General features: G+C 38.4%; 1 protein-coding gene across 2 annotated transcripts in view; it reads right to left on the reverse strand.

The window, feature by feature from the left end:
* The window catches only part of CARMIL1 (capping protein regulator and myosin 1 linker 1), a 142,946-nt gene that overhangs the window by 62,554 nt on the left and 57,432 nt on the right, over positions 1-22,960 (reverse strand). For both annotated transcript variants that reach the window (XM_065398768.1, XM_065398769.1), the window contains exons 17-23: positions 19,563-19,735; positions 18,296-18,364; positions 14,444-14,537; positions 10,053-10,151; positions 7,529-7,657; positions 7,098-7,229; positions 1,568-1,743 (exon numbers count right to left, since the gene is read on the reverse strand). In XM_065398768.1, the coding sequence (XP_065254840.1) occupies positions 1,568-1,743; positions 7,098-7,229; positions 7,529-7,657; positions 10,053-10,151; positions 14,444-14,537; positions 18,296-18,364; positions 19,563-19,735 (872 nt within the window). The remainder of the gene's footprint in view (positions 1-1,567; positions 1,744-7,097; positions 7,230-7,528; positions 7,658-10,052; positions 10,152-14,443; positions 14,538-18,295; positions 18,365-19,562; positions 19,736-22,960) is intronic.

Consider the following 22,960-nt stretch of genomic DNA (forward strand, 5'->3'; position numbering starts at 1 on the left):
TAACCCCTAGGTCCTTTTCTGCAGAACTGCTGCCTAGCCACTCGGTCCCTAGTCTGTAGCAGCGAATGGGATTCTTCTGTCCTAAGTGCAGGACTCTGCACTTGTCCTTTTTGAACCTCATCAGATTTCTTTTGGCCCAATCCTCTAATTTGTCTAGGTCCCTCTGTATCCTATCCCTACCCTCCAGTGTATCTACCACTCCTCCCAGTTTAGTGTCATCTGCAAACTTGCTGAGGATGCAATCCACGCCATCCTCCAGATCATTAATGAAGACATTGAACAAAACCGGCCCCAGGACCAAGCCTTGGGGCATTCCGCTTGATACCAGCTGCCAACTAGACATGGACCAATTGATTACTATCCTAAAGTCAAGGAATCAGAAGGTGTAGCGAATTCAGCAATACCTATGTTTTCAGCTGCTCATATTTCATGACATTTCCTTGGGGGGCTGAAAATTTCCATGATTGGTCTCAAAGCAATGGTGATTTTTTTTTTTTTTTTTAAATGTGAGGGAGGGAGGGAGGATCGGAAGAGAAAGAAGTTTCATTCATCTACTCTTGAACTTGACAAGAGCAATGGGAAAAAAAGCACACGCTTCCCATTTAAAAACATAATCTAAATACACTTGTTTAGCCATGGGTATTGAAATTTTACTGCATTCTGAAAAGCTCACATACCTAAGTTTTAATGCTTTACAAATAAATTCTCTTTTCCCATTGCAAAGATACAACCATTACAATGCAAAATGACATGCTTTTGCTGTTAACCCTGCCTAGCAGAAAATTATCTCCATCGAAATGATAGCAACCATAAAGTTTTAAGTTTCCTACCTCCTGAACTTGACCATATAGTACATCTTGTATATGCTCTGGTGCACATTTAATAAAGAAGAATATAATAAAACTAACTTGGAATCTCATCTTTTGGAAATAATGAATTACAAGTAGTTTAAAGTACTATACCTGCCTCTGCATTCCCCTTCCAAATTTAGTGGCTAGAATATCCTATTTTCAAAATTTTTAAATGTGTTTGTCTGTTCCTTGTTGCTGTGCAAAACAACCCCCAACATAAAAGGGTTACAGTGACTTCTGACTAAATAGGGAGAACAACAAAACCGGTAACTCACAATGTGCCATCAAATGCCCAAAACAAAGAAAGTGGTAAAGTGGACAGTAGTATTTGTTATCTTCCAATTTTCTTCAGTTATAGTAATCTTAGGCATCAGCAGTAACAACAGTAGGTAACATTTTTCAGACATATGATTTTTAAGTTGATTGTGTCCCTTAAAGCCACAGAAATAATAATGAAAATAGGCATACCAAATACTACATATGTGCTATATGATCCAATTAACTTTGTTGTAGAAACCTAAATATTTGCATTTTCTGGACCAAACCGATTGGCCTGTATGGTGACATACCAGTTTCTATATGTATTCTTATGCGGGAATGTTCAGAAAACATACTGATATACATATACACAAGCAATACAGAAATACAACTCAATACATGGTCTTTAACTATCTTCAGAATATTTATGGACAGGTTTCACAGTGCTTTTAACATACCTAATTTTATTGAGGATATCAATTCCAGACTGCTCCAAGAGCACATTTTTAACAAAGGTACGTGGAATGGAAATCTTCTCGGTGCTGGCCTCAATCAGGTCTTGCCGAATGTGGGTCTTCTTTATCACATTCGGGCAAAGATTCTCAGCTGCGTCCACCATAGACTCAAGCAGCGCCTGTAGCACAAAGTGAGAGAAAACAATAAACAGTCCCTTAGAAAATCCACAGCATCGTGGATGGTTGCTTTAATTGAGGGAGAGATCACAGCACTGCGTACTTTCAGAGCACTATACAAGTATTTTGGAATTAATCTATTAAATTAAAATTGAAAGCATTTACAGAACAAAACTGAGAGGAACAACTTGCCTGTTTTAATAACCAAACACATTTTTTTTTAAATGTAAAAGTTACAAATAGAGAAAACTATATTTGGTTAATTACCAGAACAATACATCTGTTCCCATTGTGCACTCAGCATTACCTCTGCATTTTTAAGAAGCAAAAGAAAACTCTGCTGTAGAAGTCTAATAAACCCTCCAAAGGTCAGCTAATCTGTGCTCTGAATCACAATTTTCTTTTGCAGTCCAACCCTCCTTGTTTAAAAGGCGTCAAGAATCTCCTCAGATGGGGATGGCGAAAACTTTGAACATTTGTATGTCCCTGGAATTTCCTAGCAGCAGGAATTTCCTATTTCAGAAATAGGCAGAGGTACATTGCCTGAGAGGCGTTCAGGAATCTACCGCACGAATATATTTTCTCTCTCTCTCTCTCTCTCTCTAGACACACACACACAATATTATATATATATATATATATATATATATAAATATGCTGTCAAGAAATTAAAAAAATTAATCGCGATTAATTGCGCGACTAAAAATAATTTTATTTAAATGTTATTTAAATAGTTATTTAAATATTTTTGGATGTTTTCTACATTTTAAAATATATTGATTTCAATTACAACACAGAATACAAATTGCACAGTGCTCACTTTATATTATTTTTATTACAAATATTTGCACAGAAAAAACAAAAGAAATAGTATTTTTCAATTCACCTAATACAAGTACTGTAGTGCAATCTCTTTATCATGAAAGTTGAACTTACAAATGTAGAATTATGTACAAAAATAAAACAATGTAAAACTTCAGAGCCTACAAGTCCACTCAGTCCCACTTCTTGTTCAGCCAATCACATAGCCAAACAAGTTTGTTTACATTTGCAGGAGATAATGTGGCCCACTTCTTATTTACAACGTCACCTGAAAGTGAGAACCGGCATTCGCATGGCACTTCTGTAGCCTGCATTGCAAGATATTTACGTGCCAGATGTGCTAAAGATTCATATGTCCCTTCATCTTCAACCACCCTTCCAGAGGGCCTGCATACATACTGATGATGCTTGTTTAAAAAAAAATGCGTTAATTAAATTTGTGACTGAACTCCTTGGGGAAGAATTGAAGGTTCTCACTTTCAGGTGACATTTAAATAAGAAGCAGGCAGCATTATGTCCCGCAAATGTAAACAAACTTGTTTGTCTGAGCGATTGGCTGAACAAGAAGTAGAACTGAGTGAACTTGTAGGCTCTGAAGTTTTACATGGTTTTATTTTTGAGTGCAGTTATGTAACAAAGAAAATCTACATTTGTAAGTTACACTTTCACAATAAAGCGATTGTACAGTACTTGTATGAGGTGAACTGAAATACTATTTATTTATCATCTTTACAGTACAAATATTTGTAATAAAAAATAATATAAAGCGAGCACTGTACACTTTGTATTCTGTGTTGTAATTGAAATCAATATATTTGAAAAAGTAGAAAAACATCTAAAAATATTTAATACATTTCAATTGGTAACAGTGCAATTAAAAGTGTGAGTAATCACAATTAATATATATATTAGGGCTGTCTATTAATCACAGTTAACTCACGCAATTAACTCAAAAAAATTAATCGTAATTAAAAAAATTAAAACCTATGCCCAATTTTTTAACCCCCCGCCACCCCCCCCCCTTTTTTTTTTTTTAAAGAAAAAAGGGCTTTTGTGCTTCCCTGTTGGGAGTCTTCCTTCCACGTGGGCCTGAGAGCAAAGTCAGACGTGTGTGGACTGATCCCAACTGTTGCTAGTTCTCACAATTTTATCGCAAGTCTCAATATGTTAGGTGTTTTTCTTAAAGCCCAGCTCCTGGAATCAAGTGATTACACATGAGAATCTCAACTTTCATTAAAAAAAAAAAAAAAAAAAAAAAGTTTCTAGCCCTCGCGGTTGCAGAGAAAAGCTAGAAAATGTGAACACTAAAATTTCCAAAGGAGACAAAAAGAAACTAAAAACTTATATACATAGGGGTGTGTGTGTGTGTGTGTGTGTGTGTGTCATGATTTGTAAGCCAATCCCATGAATTTTGAGGCCTGACTCAAGACTTGTGAATGTGTGGGCCTGGCAATACCGTCACACTCCTCCAGACTCCCTCAATTTTTCCACATCCTTCCTAAAGTGGACACAGGACTCCAGCTGAACCTCACCAGTGCCTAGTAGAGTGGAACAATTCCCTCCCATGGTTTACATACAACAATCCTGTTAATATAGCCCAGAATCATATTACCCTTTTTTGAAGCTGCATTGCACTGTTGACTCATATTCAATTTGTGATCCACGATAACTCCCAGATCCTTTTTCAGCAGTACTACCACCTAGCCAGTTATTCCCCATTTTGTAGTTGATTTGATTTTCCTTCCTAAGTGAAGTACTTTGCACTTGTCTTTACTGAATTTCATCTGGTTTAATTCAGACCAATTCTCTAGTTTGTCAAGGTCACTTTGAATTGTAATCCGGTCCTCGAAAGTGCTTGCAACCCCTCCCAGTTTGATAACATCTGCAAATGTTAAAAGCATATACTTCACGCCATTATACAAATCATTAATGAAAATACTGAATTGTACCAGAGCCAGGACTGACTCTTGCGCGACCCTACTATATACGTCCTCCCAGTCTGACAGTGAACCATTGATAACTACTCCTTTGGTTGTACGCGTACCTTATAATAATTTCATCTAGGCCCCATTTCCCTAGTTTGCTTATGAGAATGTCATGCGGGACGGCGTCAAAAGCCTTACTAAAATCAAGATAAGGTCTCTTCTGGCCTTAAAATCTATGAGTCACAGGTGTTTCTGAGGAGGTTTGGACGAAGCAGTCCCCATGGCCATACAAGAGTCTCTTCTCTTGCTTCAGGATCTTGTCTCCTGCCTGAAGTCTTCATTGGCTGAATAAAAGAACTGTTGGGTTCCTTGCATCAGCAGGTGACTTTGCCTGGCAGTGATACTCTGCAGGAACTTGCAAAGTATTTTCTAGGAGCTCAGCTGTGATTTCTACTTCCCTGGCTGACTCACTAACTTCAAATTGCTTATTTTTCTTCCACTCCTCCCTTCACCTCCCCTACCTTCTGTTTCAGGGAAAAATCCCATTTGTTCAAAGGTAGGGTGATCAAATAGCAACTGTGAAAAAATGGGACAAGGGGTGGCGGGTAATAGGCGCCTATATAAGAAAAAGTTCCAAAACCGGGACTGTCCCTATAAAAATGGGACATCTGGTCACCCTATTCAAAGGTTCTTTGGTGACCTTTTCCAGCTTCCACTGGCTACTTCCTGAAAAGGTGTGCTCTTGTTGCTATGGGAACTGAAGTAAAAACCAGAACTCCAAAATACTTCTGGCACAGTTTCTGTCCTGAGGACAATATTGCCAATAAGGCTGATTTACATAAGCCTCCTATCTAGGTTCACAAACAAATGGTAAACGCCAAGAAAGTTCTTGAACCAGCAGAAACAATCCAAGAAAACAAAAAAATGATTAATCCCCTTCTCAAATTAAAGAAAAGAAAAAAAAAAAGTCTTCAGCCTGACCTGGAAGATTGACACCTAAATATATACAGAGGAACTTCATTTCATAGCTACCTATAAGGCACCTAGCAGACCCCTGGTGCTATACAAATAATAGAAATAATTGTAAAAGGATACTAAACTTGATCTAAGAAAGTGACATTTGCTTTAAAGATGTGTAAGCGTAAATGCCTCAATCTTAAACCACAATACAACCAAGCAATGCTTCTGTAAATGAAATTCTAAATGTAGCTTTTCTTTGACAAGGCTGTTTAAAATGCACAGGACTTTCTTAAATGCATCAGTCCTGCACAGAGAACAGAACAGATTATGCATATTTCAATGACTAAGCCTGGAAACTCTATAGTCAAGAACCCTGTGGAGAGATTAGCTTCACCTCTACAAGCACTTATACAAAAAGAGATTTAAAATAAAAACTGATACACAGAATCCTCACCTTATTACACATAAAGGGGAGAGGGGAACAAAATAGTCTATAATCCGCAACGTTTTCCTCCTCATTAACTTTTTTAATTTAGGAAAAGTAATTAGTAATGTGCTATTATTACTGTTCTTCATTACATTCCCACTGACTAAAGCATTTTATTTTTGTCTCAGAAGTCTAATCTGCATTTTCAGATTCTTTGATAAATTTAAATATAGTCAAACATAGCCTGGCTGCTTACTGGTGAACAGGAGTATGGTATGAATGGGTTAATCCCGCCCCCTCCCCAACAACATTCTTATACTTTTCAAATGTTCCTTCACAGAATTGCAAAAATCTTCCATCTTGCCCCTTTGCTGGACCTAATGCAGATCTCTTTTTTTAACGTCTGAACTATGTGGGATGCACATCTCTTCCTGAGCTCCTTTAACTACATCACAGGACCTAGTGTATAGTTTCAAATGATTAAACAGGTGGGAAGCTGTGACTGCAGATCGTTAGGGATTAAATCCCATTTGAAGAATTGTAGGTTTGGTAAGAACATTTAAAAGGATCCCCTTGAAAAGATGGACAGCAACTAACTAGTCGCTCCTAGAAGGAAGCCTTGTGGTAAAGACATGCAAGCCAAAAGACAAAAGTGAAATTGGTGGGACTGATTTACAGACCAAGTTTCTGCTGATAGATCTTCCCCAGCAGCGGAGTCTTCACAGCATATGCTGCTCACAACTTCCGCTCCATTGGGGGCACCCGGACTGGCAAGTACATCCTATAAAGTTGCTAGGGACCTTCTAGGGTGCCTGGGAGATTCACTCATTCAGCATAACTCTCCTGCAGTCTCAGCTGCAACCTAAAAGTTGCCCTCCTCTGGCAAAACCACAAGACAGGGTGGAGGTGCCAATAACTGGCTTGATACAAGGTGGTGTATCCCTCCTCCTTTTCTTTCTGTGCCAAACATTTAAGTTAATTTTGTACTTCTTACAAAGAAAATTTTCTTAGTGATTAGCCACCCAGGTAATAAGCACATCATATTCCAAAACTAACATCAAGAATACAACTGAAGTTTGATGGGTTTTCTAGTTCTCATAACGTGCTTGAGATATAGTCTTTTGTTCACAATAGCAATGGGAAATCTTGATGCAATTGCACACCTCTGTTTAGTTATCATTTGTATATGTAAGGTATATTAGAAAAAAACATATATGCAGACCTTAAGTTGTTCATCCACAACCCTCGTGACTTCCCCAGCCATGGATTCCAGTGTCTCCTGTATCGGATTGGATAATGAGCCATTCACTCCCGCCCAAGAAGCTCCACCGAGATGGTACAGATTTGGTAATAGCTGTAGGATAGGTATTACAACTTTTAAAGTTAGCTTTCATCCAACTACCTTCAAACCTGAACAAACTGATGGAAATGACTACATTCATTTAAATATTAAAAGTTCATTTTTTAAACAATAACCAGTTCAGGTAATCTGAAAAACACTCTCATGTGATACATTATTATAGGCCCTGGAAAAAGAGAGGGACTTTGTATGTACTTAAGTGCTTTGCTGAATCAGGGTTATAGTTCTTTTATGACGCTTTTTATACTAGCCTCCTCAGCGTAACCGACTATTAAATGCTCAGAAGGGCTTACTGTTTTGGAGTTCTTAGCATCCCGCATAAGCCTTTCTGCAGATTTCAGGTCTTCCTGTACTGCATCCACACCACAATTTCTTAAGGAGTTGAGATGATCTTGCACTTTAACACATATTCTGTCAATCATCTACTCAGAACAAAAGAAAAAAATGAAGAGGAAATAGCAGATATAAAAATAGACAAGGGGTTAAATTGCAAAGAAATGATGCTGAACAAACAAAAAGTTAAATATCGGTCTTTGTTGGATTCAGCCTAGATTCCAAATCAAAATGAACATGGTGGGAATTGCTGTTGGGATGCAAAAGCTCTAGAAATGCATGATTGGAGTCTGTGTGTACACATATGTTCCTGGTTTAAAAAATTTACATATATTTCTTACTATAGTAAAAAAAACAAACCACTGCCATATTCTTTATTAATTGTTTATTATTATTAATTTTGTTTTTCCCCACAGCTGTAAGTTATCTTTTTAGGGTTGGGGTGGGGTTGTTTTGTTTTTTGGCACGGCATAAAAACTTACTGACCGACCTTAAAACTGAACTGTTCCAAGAACTTGGACAGTAACACTAAGCTCCCCGCACAACTAATTCAAACAAAGCAATGATTTCTATTGTCTGAACAAAACATTACTGTGTAAGCATTGGGAATTTCTTTAGCAAACTAGAGATTTTCAGTCACAAAGAATACTCATTTGTGATCTATGGCTACCAAAGCAGAAAGCTGCACCAGATCTTTCACAATGCACTATATCAAGCTTTAAATATGTATTTGTATCACATGCTCAATACTTGTTTTCAATACAAAATATTCCAAGCACAGAGTGGGAAGGTAGTGTAGGTGTGCCTTTATGAGATGCGCAAGACAGACCAATATGCCTGGCAGGCACAAGCGACGACGTGTTCTGTTTAACAATCACTTGTGACTAAAGGAATTGGGGGTGGGGCTAGGAAGCACTTATAAAAGTACATGGGCAATACAGAGAGTTTAAGTGAATTCATTAAAATTGGCTATTCATCTAACATGTTGAAACCCCTACCAAGTACATGCATGATCATGTAATATTTACAGTTTGAAAAATGTTGAATCTACAACTAGTACAGCAGTGTGTCCGCAGCACCTTCCTTCTTCGCTGCTCTATAGTGCTTCTCCTCTTCAAAGGGCTTTACAAACAACTAAATAACTGTTAGACTGGGGGGAAGTTCCACTGCTTGGATAATTTAAAAACTGGACTGGACAATCAACAGAGAATATACTGGGGGAATAATCATGCAGTGACACAGGACAAACTAGATGATTTACTCCTGATCACATACCATAGAGAAGTAATTTATATATAGCATAAAAATAGTGAAAATGAACTTCCTAGAGGTTCTGTAGTTACACACATTTATATATATTGAAGAGTGTGTGCGCTTTTATTCCGGGGAAAAAAAGGGAAACGATTAAGTTGTAAAAAGATCTAAACAATGTCACAGGAAATTATTTACATGAAAAAAGATGGTAATGGAATAGATGAATGACAACTAAAATAAAATAAAAAGGCATTGCCTTTGCAATTTTTAATACCAGTACATCCTTGTGCATCATTTTCTCTGTCAAGAGAGTGGAAAATTGTTTCAGGCTCTAATAATACAATGTTGTCACATCTGCTTTGTCACATAATGGAGGGAGAAGAAAAAACGTCAGAATCAAAAGTCAGAAAAAGATTGTAAAGAGAACGTAAGGAGAGGCAATCGTTTTACTGATTTCACTAAGGATTAGAACAAGTGCCCCCCCACCCCCCTTTCCTCTAGGCTGCTCTGCTCTTCCATTTGCTTTGGAGTTTCACTGGAATACCAAGCGGCTTAGACCGTTTCAAAGTAAACACCATTTTGTCACATTCAGTTTCTGCCACCCTGCTCTGGTGGTGTATCGGGGATGTAAACAGCCTGCAAGAAGCCAGGAAAGACTTGCCCGGGGGTAGGCACTGTGTTGGGCTGCCAAGGATCACCCTACACACCCTTTGCTGGCCCTCCTGCAAACTCTAGTGTAGGAGATATGCCACGGTGGGAGGTGCCAGAATTATAGCACTTGCCATCAAAGCCACCCTAGCTTCTGTTGCACTAGAGCACCACTCATAACTTCCTAAGTTACACCTGGGCCTTTTTAGCCCATGCAGCAGCCCAGAACCTGGAGGGCACAAAAGGAGCTTAAAGTCACCCTTTTCCTCACTTCCCCTAGGCTGAACCTTCTGTGCTGCACCTCCTGGAGGCACAGCAGAGAACGCGACACTCACGCTCTCTCGCGCTCAATTTAGGTTTTTGCACAGCATGTGTCCGTGTAGTACGTAAGTGCTTCTGCAAAAACATGGTTTTTCTGCAGCGTCCATAATACAGAATTTGGCAGTGACAACCTTTTTGAAAACCAACCAGGCTGTAAAAGCCAAATGCTTCTTTCAGTTACGCTGGTGTAAATAGAACAATTTGGCCCTGAGGCAGCTGCTTAACACTGGAAGAGCTATTAGCAAAGCACAAGGCTCTCACCTGTTGTGTGGTGCTGGTGACGATGCCCTGCTGCAACCTGTATGCCTGCTCCTGTAGGTATTTTCTGGTCTCATGATTACGAAGCAAGTAGTTTTCTATCTAAAAGTAAAAGTCAGATTAGGATACTGCTTCTACTCTCCCCATCTTTCATTTTCAATAGTGTCAGTACGTTAAAAAAAACAGGATAAGAGAAATAATTGCCTTTTAATACAATTTTGCTCATAGGACTTAAACTTTATTCCATAGGGCTCAGCACTGAACAGCATGTATGGAAACATTCTCTCACTTGCAAGGCTCAGGCTACAACTATGTAATGATTTCTGACTTATTTCTCTCTTTCAAGTGAACTTTTACTATTTAGGCGCTGATTCAGAAAGGTAGTTAAGCATGTGAGTAGTCCCACTGACTTCAAATGGGATTGTTCACTAATTTAAAGTTAGGCATGTGCTTAAGTATGTTGCTGATTTGGGGGCCTTGAAGAGTTATAAAATTAAGAGTTATTAGGAGCAAATAAACAAATACACCTCTACCCCGATATAATGCGACCTGATATAACACGAATCCGGATATAACATGGTAAAGCAGCGCTCCGGGGGGGGCGGGGCTGCACGCTCCGGTGGATCAAAGCAAGTTCGATATAACGCAGTTTCACCTAAAACGCAGTAAGATTTTTTGGCTCCCGAGGACAGCGTTATATCGGGGTAGAGGAGTAATAAAACACTTAACCCTTTATCCACCTCAATATATACCTAACATTTTTCCATGCGATATATACATATTCTATGTACTCCTCTGCAACTAGGAAACAAAGTGACAACATATTTTCATATCACACAGATAAACCTAAAAAAAGCCATTGGGAAAAGTGTGAACAAATAAACTTGCAGAAAAATTAAAAAAAATACTGCTTATATAGGTACATCTTTTTATGACAGCACTTCTATGCTACCATAGCTAGGGCTCTCAGCTGTGCCATGATAAACTCCTGCTTTACAATATTGTATAAAAGTCATTGATTTCAAGTTACAAAATTTCTATCAAGCATCCTGGTGCATGAACATTTTTTTGTTTAAAAAAAACAAAGCAACAGATCATTGAAGTATCTATTTGGACCTTAATTATTGGTGTACTAAAATGTCCCTGTGATGGTGCACCCCATAATGCTTTATGGAAATATGCTTATAAATGTATATATGACATAACTGGAATATGTTTTATGCTAGATATACCATGTAACATATCTCTGCAAAGGTTATGATCTACTGGATATATTCATCCTATTTGTATGCATGTATCATTTTTGTATTCAAAATTATGAATATTGGCTGTGGACTTGTTTGATTTTAAGTAGCCTTAGTAAGGCATTTGGTCAGCCTCTAAAGAAAGGAATTTGCAAGTTAAGTGCCCCATCAAGAAACACTTAATGGACAATGGATCTTGGAAGACTCCAATCCACATAAGAAGGACATTCAAGGTAGCATGTGAACAATGGCTGCCACCTGTAAGTTCTGAGTCATGCCTGGACATGTGACTTGCCCACGTGACTCCAAAATTGCATCTTGTAGCTGGGATTCTACACAGGGGGAGGGAGGGGGACTACCCACAAGAGAAAGTCTATTTAAGCCCCTGGAAACTCTCAATTTTGTCTTCAGCTGGCTCAAGAGATAGCCTCTCCACCCCCAAAGGATACCTGAAAGAAACTGGATCAAAGAACAGTAACCAAGGAGGGGTGAGTGATTGCTGGACTCAGACTAGGAGGAGGTTAGTCTGTAAAAGAAGCTTACTGGAACATCTCTGAGGGTGAGATGTCATCTGTAATCATTGTCTTACTGTATTAGGTTTAGACTTGCGTGTTTTATTTTATTTTGTTTGGTAATTTACAATTTGGTATTGTTCTGTCTGTTACTTGGAACCACTTAAATCCTATTTTTTGTATTTAATAAAATCACTTTTTACTTATTAATTAACTCAGAGTATGTATTAATACTTGGGCGGGGGGCGCAAACAGCTGTGCATATCTCTATCAGTGTTACAGAGGGTGAACCATTTATGAGTTTATCCTCTATAAGCTTTATACAGGGTAAAATGAATTTATTTGGGGTTTGGACTCCATTGGGAGCTGGGCATCTGAGCATTGGAGACAGGAACACTTCTTAAGCTGTTTTCAGTTAAGCCTGCAGCTTTTAGGTGACGTGGTTCAGACCTGGGTCTGTGTTTGCAACAGGCAAGCGTGTCTGCCTCAAACAAGGCAAGGTTCTGGAGTCCCAAGCTGTCAGGGAAAATGGGCTCAGAGGTAGTCTCAACACATCAGATGGCAGTCCCAAGGGGTTTCTGTGATCCAACCCGTGTCAGTCCCATTTTAGGTGTTTGCTTCACAACATCTATAAGTTGTAAAATTTGCCTTGGTGTTCTCTTTACTCATTTTGTCGATGAAGTCTTCTTGATATGGCCAATTACTCATTTTTACACATTTAATGTTTGAAAGTTGTCTAAAAGGGATGAACTATCATTTTTCTCTCTCTTTAAAACATTGTCTTTAACACCATGATGATCTATACTAGAAATTAGAAGCATACAAGATACTATACACATTTCTTTTACAACTACTCAATCTACTGTGAAAGGCTCAAACGACAACTTAAAGGATAATGGATATTTTAAAGTAGAGATGGGTCAATAACTAATTTTTCAATTCACTGTCAGTTCTGAAAAAAAAAGTTCATATTCGATGAAACAAAATTCCACTATGAATGACCACAAATAGGCATTGGGCCAGGGGAAAAAAGAGCAAAATGACTCTAGCCTGGTGGTGGGAAACCCATGTTCAAGTCCCTGCTTCAACAACTAATTATTTATACAAAGTGAAATAGCTTCAACAGGAGATTGGGAGAGCCCCACTCAGTGACTTGGGAACTCTCCTGCAATGGTGGAGACTCAAGTTCAAATCCCTTCTCCACATAAGGCAGAAGTGGCAACTGAACCTGGATCTCCCGTATCTCAGGTGAGAGCTCTAACCACTGGCTAAAACTTATAAATTGGCCACCACCACCACCTTTGTTTTGTGGATGGCATCTAAGTCCCCCCAAAAAACATTTGGGCCAAAACTATTCAGTGAATTCATGTCAAATTTGCAATTAATTTTGGATCCACCAAAACAGCATTTTTCAACAAATAAACTATTGACCTAAAAAATTTCACCCAGATCTACTTTAAAGACTGTACTTTTTTGTTTCTTCATGATGTATAAAAAAAATGCCTGAAAAGTTGTTTAATAACAAAAGAAATCAAACAAACTGAAGTCTTGTATACCCTGTGAACAAATGGTTAACTGAGAAAAGAAAATACTTTATATACAGTGCATAAGTAAGCCGTACAACTTATTGCCACAAGATAACATTGAGGCCAAGAGCTTCATTAGATTTTAAAAAGATCCTTTTATCAAGAGAAAGAGAGAATATCCACTGTTATAAAAATATTATAATCTGTCTAATGTAAGGGATATAAGCCCATAAGCTTCAGGTTTTAAAAAAGCAGAATTCAGACCTCCACGTACATCATAAAGGAAAAAAGCAGTATTTTTCCTTTTGAAGGTCACTTCACTGCAAGCTTTTTGGCTCATAAGGATCACATACTTATGTTACTTAATCACAGCTTTGAGAGTTTTTATGCCCCCACCCTTATTAAAAAGTTGCAGACCATGTTTTTTTCCTGATAGACAAGATGACTCCTTTAGAGCTTGCATGACTGACTGTGTTAAAACCCAGTTGGGAGTTCTATAATCCATGAGATTTGGACAGCTACAGACAATTTTTTGCCAACATAGTCCTTATCCAAAAGATCACTTCAGTTAAATTAATTTTTGATGATGATGGTGTGTGTGTGTGTTGTGTATATGTAACATGAACACATCAAGTAAATTGCTGATATCTACCCATTAAATGAAAAACGAGTTTACATTCCACAATAGCCTCTCTCAATCTTTTATGTCTTGTACTGTGATGAGCACTCTCCACGCTTCAACAGCAATAAAATGCACATAACCATCTAAATTCATAGAAACACGCACACACGCCAATTTCTAACCACATACGCATGCACACAAACACACACACACACATATATTTACTGTTTAATCAGTATTTCCTTATTTTGTGGTTCTGTTATTAAGCCATTGCATTCTATGTCTCTCAGTTCAAATGAATCTTTTTGAAGACAGTCTTCCATGCAATTATGATTCTTGATTACCATAACCTGTCCACGTGTTCATACGTGTCCATGTAAATGAAATACTCAATGAATCTAGCAAAGAATTCTTACTCAGCCAAGCATGAATTCACAACCACTTGAAGTTATTACTCATTTTTTCTGAGAGTGAATTGTATATGCAATACCTTTTGCAGCGCCTCTTCTGTTTTTTCAGGGTTTGTTTTAAGTGCTTGAGAAGCATCATTCATAGGTATTGGCATGAACCTTAAAGTATAATTCCTAAAACAAAACAAAAAAAACAAATCTTTACTATAATGAGAGATGGTAATCTAATTACTACACATAATTATAAGGAATAAAGTAGCAAATAGAGTCAGCTCCTAGTTTTTTTGCCAATAATTTTGTCCCTGATTTTGCAAACACTTGCACATGTCTGTAACTTTACTTTCACGAGTAGCCACACTAAAGTCAAGCACATGCATATTTGCAGGAATGGAACCTTACTCTTCTTTCTAGTTAGATATAGGGGGAGATTTTCAAAGACACAAAGGGCAGTTAGGTATCTAACTGCCTCTGAAAGTCAATGGGAGCTGGGCACTTAACTTCATTTTATGCCTTTGAAAATTTTCCTCCTATATCTAATTAGAGATATAAAGATATTTATACACTAGGGAAAGATATGGACTTTCAATGGGAGTTGGATGACTACGCTGCCGTTTATGTTTTTGAAAAAACTTTCCCCACAGGGGTTAGGTTACCTTTTTTCTACTTACAAGAAAGATCAGGAATTATCAGCTCCTATTGACTGGAGATAATCAGAAAGAAAGAGAGAATTCTACAAACAGCTTTGAAATTCACGATTACTATATATGTAGCTACTTGAGCTACAACTAAATTGCTGCATTTTTCTTTAATAGCAATTGCCAAAATGTATCCAGCATCAACCACAACTCAGTAGTATTTTATTTCCTACATTTTATTGTCTTATCTTTCAAAAGAATTGTCCATACCACAAAAGCTTGTGTGTCTCCATGTGCTATAGAATAGTCAATAACTGGCCCTCCATCAGGATGAACTATTTTTAAATGTCAGAGATAACAGAGCTCAAGATGGATAGTTGCTATGGAAGCTCTCGATTGCCTGACAGGTGAAAGTACCTGGCAGGGGAAAAAATTGTCTTTTTTTAAAAAACCATGTGGATTTCGAGCAGCTGTTTGTCATTTAATATAGCATGTTCAGTGCAGTCTATAATTACTAGCTCATATGCTACAATCAATAAGCAAAGGCTTGAACCCCCTGGACAAGAAAAAGATATGAAGCACAAGGAGACTCCATGGGCATAATCATGAAGCTAAAACTTTAGATGAACAGCATCCTATGAAAAATTCTATAATCCATTTATTTCCCGACACACAAAATTGTTCTGGAATGTTAATTTATTTTCATCTCTGAATTAATCTCTAGGGGGGAAAAAGAATTTAAAGCCTGCATGAAACTTTGATCATCAGACCAACCAATATTTATCCTCACACTCTACTTTTCTTTTCTTTTCTTGGCTTCCTTTGAAGTCTCAAACATCCCTTCATGCTTGTTATTTTCCTTCTTAAAGCTCCATTTTTCTCTAATAACAAGAACAGATTTCCATAACTACTCATTAATCCAATAAAGTCCAGTTCCAGGTTTAAAACATGTGTTGCTTTGCTTATCCAGTGTATTATTACGCTCCCTACCAACAAAACATAAACAATTCTTTTAATATAGGTTTAAAGAGAAGCACTCAAAGGCCAGGAAATGCTGAAGTGAAGGATGCCCACAGAACCTTATCTCTGCCCCTTTGTATCACACGTTACAATAATCTTACATGATATCGTCATATGCTATGTTTTCTCCAGGACTCCTGCCCCATACTGCAATACTGCAGTAACATTTTAACATCTTCACTGTTTGCTCTAACAGGAATAGGTTTATGGTTAGTTTACACTTCCAGTCTTGTGATCTGAACTTGATACCACAGGCAAGGGAAGAGTTCCAGCTCCCCAGGGTACGCACAGCACTTGCTTCTCATCCTGCAATATTAGGCTTGGAAGTTGAGATATTTCTATTATAAGTTTTTATGGGAAGTCCTATAAAACTAAGTACCATACAGTTCTACAGAAATTTAGGCTCCGATTCAGCAAAGCACACAAGCCAATGCTTAAGTTCTATTAAAGCCAATGGAATGCAAGTATGGGCCTTGTTGAATGGGGATAAACAACTACATTCTTAAGTGCTTTATTGAACCAGGGCCTTAATTGAATTCTATAGAAATTACTCAACATTTTATATAAAACTTAACAGACAATGGTATCCTTTCTGAATTTCTTTTGATTGAGCCTATAGAATTGCATAGCAGAAATATCATTTTCACAGGACCTTCACATAAAAGGGGGAAAATATATGTAATTTTGATGTTTTAAAAATGCATGTGTTATATATTGCTTTCCTTCCATATCTCGTGCAATTAGACGCATGGTACTACAGAAGCATGAATTTGCCAGTGTAGGGATACAAAAATATAGTCTCAACAACATTTTTAAAAATATCTAATATTTTTACAATACATTCTGTTAAGGGTGGCATTTATCTTCTCTGAGAAAACTAGCAATGTCTCTTGTATTTCTGTGAAACATATGGAGTAAGATGTTCCCAATGTGTCTTTGAGATGGATTTGTTTAAAGGCTAATTGTTTTCAGCAAACATTGACAGAAATCCCAGTCTTCAGAGTTTCAAGCTTCACTGTTCATGAGTTGGGTTATGATACTGTCTGTGGTATTAAAACATTAGAGATGACAGATGATGACCTAAGCTTCCACGCTAAGTAAATGAGATGTAACCTCTATAAAAAGCAAGGGTACGCTATCTGCCCTGTTTATTTTTCCTGTCTAGTTCATTTCCTCTTGCTTTAAGATCCCGCTTCTGTTTATTTACTTGAGCGTATCTGAAGGGAAAAAGCACCTGATGTTAACCAGAAAATATTACATATTTTTCCTATCAGACTTCTCCTGTAAATGCATGTTGCTGCTCTATAAAGAAGAAAGGTCTGGCAAGCTGATAAATGGCCTTTCCAAGTTCTGTTAATTATTCACTAATATCGCTGGAATCACTCCAAAATTACTTTCTTAATTATAGACCATTCCTATGAATTTCCTCCATCAGTACAACTGATTCCATTTTGAAATGAAGCACAAACTGAAACAACTGAGGGAAATGAATGCATCCTATACCAATAACAGCAATCTGGTTGATGAACTCAACTGCAAGAGTTATGATTCTACAGAGGATTAAGATACTACCTCAAATAGCTGTACATTTTTGCCAGACATCCTAATATCTTCACCTTCAAAAGAAACTCTTTGTTCCCCTGTCTATATGAAACAACTCCAAACGCTGCTTAATTTAAAATCTGCATTTTTCCCTGAAAAACATAATAATCACATACAGAAAAGTGACAGAGATGGATATAGATCAAAGTGATTCAGCCTGTCATTGCTAACAGATGCCACTGCATCAGTGATCTCAATGATCCCAAAATTACACACCATCATAGGGATTATAATGAACAACTGCAGTTCCCGAGACCCTCATTATTAGCTTTTACTTGATGACTACACAGACCAAAATGCTGATTTTATGGTGATGACTACTGGACACAGTTTCATTCAGAGAACTAATTGCTTTTAAAGCACAAGTTATGACTGCTAAGAACACAGATCAATGGCGAGAAAAGAGTTTATACAACCCCCTCCACATTTTTAACATTATTACATAGTGCCTACCACTGGTGCATGGAAGAATGAATGAAAGAGCCATTTCCCTCCCTTTTGAGCTCAGTGTGAATTCATAAGCTTTACTTTAGAATTAGTCCCAACAGGCCCAAAAATGAGAGGTGCTGAGCATCCTTAAATCCCATTGTCTCCCAGGTGAATTGCAGCTGCCCAGGATTGTTAGGAGATATTTCTTCATTTCCTCTCGCATCAGTTATCTTCCTTTAAACTTACTTTTCCAATGCCACTGCTATGTCCTGGAAGCCCTGTGCGGTGATATTATTCTTATCGCATATTACAGTTCTGTTGGGAAACAAAATTATACAAAGCTCAGAGACTGAATTAATAAAAGCAGCTTCCCTTTTAAAACAAACTGAACAGAGTAGTAATCTATAATGCAGTTTTGTATTGTAAGGTTACACAGTTGTGTGTGTCCAAAAATACGCAGTAAAGGGCAAAATCATTTAGAAACATAAATTTAGCTATTCATTAAAACCTTAGAATAATAGAAATAAAGGACAGAGTTACTACGCTATTCCGTCTACCTTGCTTCCAATGTAGAATTGATCCCTGCATTATATTTTCTATTTGTAATAAATCAAAAGCAGCAACCTCACTAAAAATGACAACACACATTGATCGCTATTAATTTAAACCTACACAGTCAAGAGATTTCTCAGTTACAGTACCCCCACCATATTTAAACTTTCCTCTTTGCAGACATGCACTGCAGTAGCCTTTCATTACAGCAGTGGTTCTCAACCTTTTTCTTTTTGAGGACCCCCCCCCCAACATGCTATAAAAACTCCACGGCCCCCCTGCACTACAATAACTGGTTTTCTGCATATAAAAGCCAGGGCCAGCGTTAAGGGGAAGCAAGCAGGGCAGTTGCCTGGGGCCCCACGGCTCAGGGCACCCCCTGAAGCTGAGTTGCTCAGGCTTCTGCTTCAGCCCCGGGTGGCAGGGCTTAGACTTTCTGCCCTGGGCCCCAGCAAGTCTAACACTGGTCCTGCTTAGCGGACCCCCTGAAACCTGCTCATGGCCCCGACAGGGAAAACCAAGAGAAGCCACAGAAGAAGCAGTTCTGAAATCCTGCTAGTTCTGAACTTTAATTAAAAGGATTTAGATTTTGCTTGAGGGATCACGAAAGGATTGTATCAATTCTTATTCTGTCTAAACTGGTTCCTCCACCCCCAACTGTGATGGGTGTGGTCAAATGATTTACATTAAACTTAAGATAGCCACCTTAAAGGAGAATTTCCAGACTTTTGTGGTTTAAAATTCTCATAAATAAATGTATTTATTTGTAGAGATTTTTGCAGGGAGAAATTACTTTATTTTTATTTAAAATAAAAAGGATGGTGATTGGGAAACTGATAACCCTGCAAAGTGACTTCCCTGTCAGTTGCATAAGAGAAAACAGGAGAAAGGGAGTGCTGGAAACAGGCATTATAACATTATTAAACATACGATCTTTCTAATGCAAATAAGTTTTTCATACCTGAGCTTGGTGTTTATCTGTAGGGCTTTTGCTAGCATCTTTGCCCCCATGTCTCCCATTCCGTTTCCACTAATATCCACTTTTGTAAGAGAAGTATTGCTGCCCAATGCATTGATAATTATGGTAAGCTCAGTCTTCAGCTTGGAATCTGCCAGGGATAGTGACTGCAAAGGCTGTGGAGTATGTAAACAACAAACAAGAGCTGAGAATGCATTCTAGTATACATCAACTAAAAGACAGTTCTTAGGGCTCCCTTACAAGTTAGTGAACCTTTCAAAGGGGTGGGGTGGAGGGCAGGAGGGACACTATGTATCAGATTCATCTCTGTGTTTACTGTAGCTATTGTAACATGACATGGTAAACAAACAATAATCTGAGATCCTTGAAATACAATTAGAACTAGTCAAACAATCGGACAACTTTATTCCTGAAGTTTATTGCTTTATTGCTTACAGTACAGACCTGTTTACGCGCGGATGTCGGGAGTCAAGCCGTCACGACTGTGTGTTAATGGACCGCGGGAATAAGAGGGCAATGCTGAAAAAGTGTCTATGATTCATTTAGAAAAAAAACTCTGTTATTTTCTGCTCTTTCATGCTCGCATTTTTTTTTCTTTTTTTGAAATCTGTCATTCGCCGCAGATGAAAGATTTCGATATTTTTCATATTTTGCTCCTCCATAAGTCTTACAACAGTTCTATAGCACTAAGGGCTTCTGTGAACAAAATTTTGACCTTTTCAACAACATCCTCCTCCTCCTCGTCAGTGTCATTTAGGCCTGCTTTATTAGAATTCTTGCCATTACTTTTGCGTTCCAACGTAGCCTCGCAGCCCGTTAAAATTTCTTCCTCGGACAGAAATTCTGAAGTCGGGCAATCTTCATCCATCTCCAGCCACTCGGTAATGATTTCCGGTGACGTATCCAAACTAAAATCTTTTATCATTTGAAAGAGAAGTTTACCCTTATCCGCTTTTGTCTGCGTGCATGTTTGTATGATGTCTTCTTCCAAAAATCCTTCAAAGTCTGGCTCTGAATCAGTGCCACTGCTGGAGTTTTCCGAGTCTGAGCCGTCTTTGACAGAAAAGGCAACATCGAGAACCTTCATCCAGCAGTTTTCAATGAACTTTTGTTTTACTCCGTCCCAAGTTTTTTTTAACTAAATAAATAATTTCCTTAAGACGTGCATGACACGATCGCCGAAATCAGCTCCCGTTGATAATTGTTTTTAAAATTCTGAATAATGCCCTGGTCTAAAGGATGAATTTTTGATGTTGTGGTTGAATGGTAGGTATAGCACTCGAATTTTTCCATCTCTCAATACCAGTGATTCAGCTGGAGGATGGACTGGACAATTGTCAAGTAGCAAAAGTGCTTTGGCTTCGAGTTTCTTTGACAACAGATACTTACGAACAGCTGGAACAAAGCTGTTGTGGAACCAGTCATCGAAAATGTGTCTCGTCATCCATGCATTTTTGCTGTTAGCGTATATTACTGGCAGTTTGGCTCTATTGAGGTGATTAAAGCAACGAGGGTTATGAAAGCGGCCAATGAGAAGAGGGGTAAGCATATGGCTGCCCGTCTTATTACTACAAAAAAGAAGAGTCACATGATCTTTTATCTTTTTAAATCCAGCTGTTTTCTGTGTCTCGTAATTAAAGGCTAAAATCTTATCAGGTAACAGTTTTGCAAATCAAGCTGTTTCATCACAATTATAAAGTTGTTCTTCGTGGTAGTCTTCATTTTGTAAAATAGATTTTAACTTGGCGGGAAACGCGCTCGCGGCCAATTCATCGGCTGATTGGCTTTTTCCAGAAATCGATACCTGTGCTATGCCATGACGCTTTTTAAAATGACTTATAAACCCCTTCCTGGCTTGGAATGATTCATCCCCCTATTAAATTTCCAAATTTTGTCGCTTGGGCTTGAAGAATTGGCCCACTTAGCGGCATTCCTTTCAGCCTTTCCTGAGCAAACCACGTGCGCATGGCTTTGTCTATTATGGGTTTTGCTGAATAGCGCACACGTTTTCGCTTAAGCCCCACAGCAAAATCGATATTTTGTACAAAGCCATTCAGTTTAGATTAGTTTTTTAGCCATCCTCAAAGTAGATTTGGCAATCCCAATATCTTTTGAAACTTTGGCCTGGGTTTCTCTGCTATTTACTCGATCTATTGCAGCTAGCTTTTCTTCTACAGTGTAGGAACGCTGATGCTTGCCCTCTGCCATTATATTAGGCCTACGGTTAAAATTTTCTAACGTAGTATATATACTGTATTACTATATAACTACAGTACTACTGTATATATTATATCTCTCTCTAGCGTGACAATGACTAAGTGTGCGTCATATGTCTTTACCAATATCGGTAAAGATGTACAACACATTTCTGCTCCGCACTTCCTGTCGATTTCTATGTCAGTGAGCAAATCTGTAGCGCTACATAGCAAGTTCCTGTACCGCATGTTAACGAGTCTCGCGTGTTAAATAGGTAGCACTGGGAGGCATGGCACTACTGCGCTTTAAGCGGATTCGCGTGTAAATGGGTCTGTACTGGATATTATTTTACTACGGCAGCCTCAACATTAAGAGCTTGGGGGTGTACATCTATTCCTTTAAAAAAGACTTTGTGGGTGACAAGTCTGAAATTAAGAGATGTCTCTTGTAGACACGCATAAGATGACTAGAAAGATCACTGTGATTACTGTTCATTGCATGATTATGCTTCATTTAGATACTTTTAAAAAAACGACATGTACTACTGCAACTGCTTCTTGTGGGCCACTATGAAGCACAGGTATACTGTGGATCCTGTATATTTACTCTAAAGCCATATACTAAAAATGTCTTTTTAAAAACATACATCTAAAACACAGATTCATTTTTGTCTTCTCCCCATGGCCCCAAACAGCCAAAGGCAGTAGTTTATGAATTATAACATAAGTCTTTCCATCACCTTAACCTTGCTGAGGCATCACAACTACTAAAGACATCCAAGAACTATAATACAAAGTTGATGATGTGTGATAACTTAAAATACAGTAACTCCTCACTTAAAGTCGTCCCGGTTAACTTTGTTTCGTTGCTGATCAATTAGAGAACATGCTCGTTTAAAGTTGCGCAATGCTCCCTTATAACATTATTTGGCAGCTGCCTGCTTTGTCCACTGCTTGCAGGAAGAGCAGCCCATTGCAGCTAGCTGGTGGGGGCTTGGAACCAGGGTGGACCGGAAGCCCCCTCCATCAGCTCCCCTAAACTCCCTGTGCGGCAGCCACCCAGTAGACTATCAATTGCTGGCCAGTTCAGGTGTCCCTCCCCCCACTCCCCTGTTCTGCTCCTGCCCTCTGCCTTGGAGCTGCTCCCGGGAGCCTCCTGCTTGCGGTGCAAGGGGCGGAAGAGGG

The sequence above is a fragment of the Emys orbicularis genome, chromosome 2, assembly GCF_028017835.1.
Source record: "Emys orbicularis isolate rEmyOrb1 chromosome 2, rEmyOrb1.hap1, whole genome shotgun sequence".
Taxonomy (NCBI): domain Eukaryota; kingdom Metazoa; phylum Chordata; order Testudines; family Emydidae; genus Emys; species Emys orbicularis.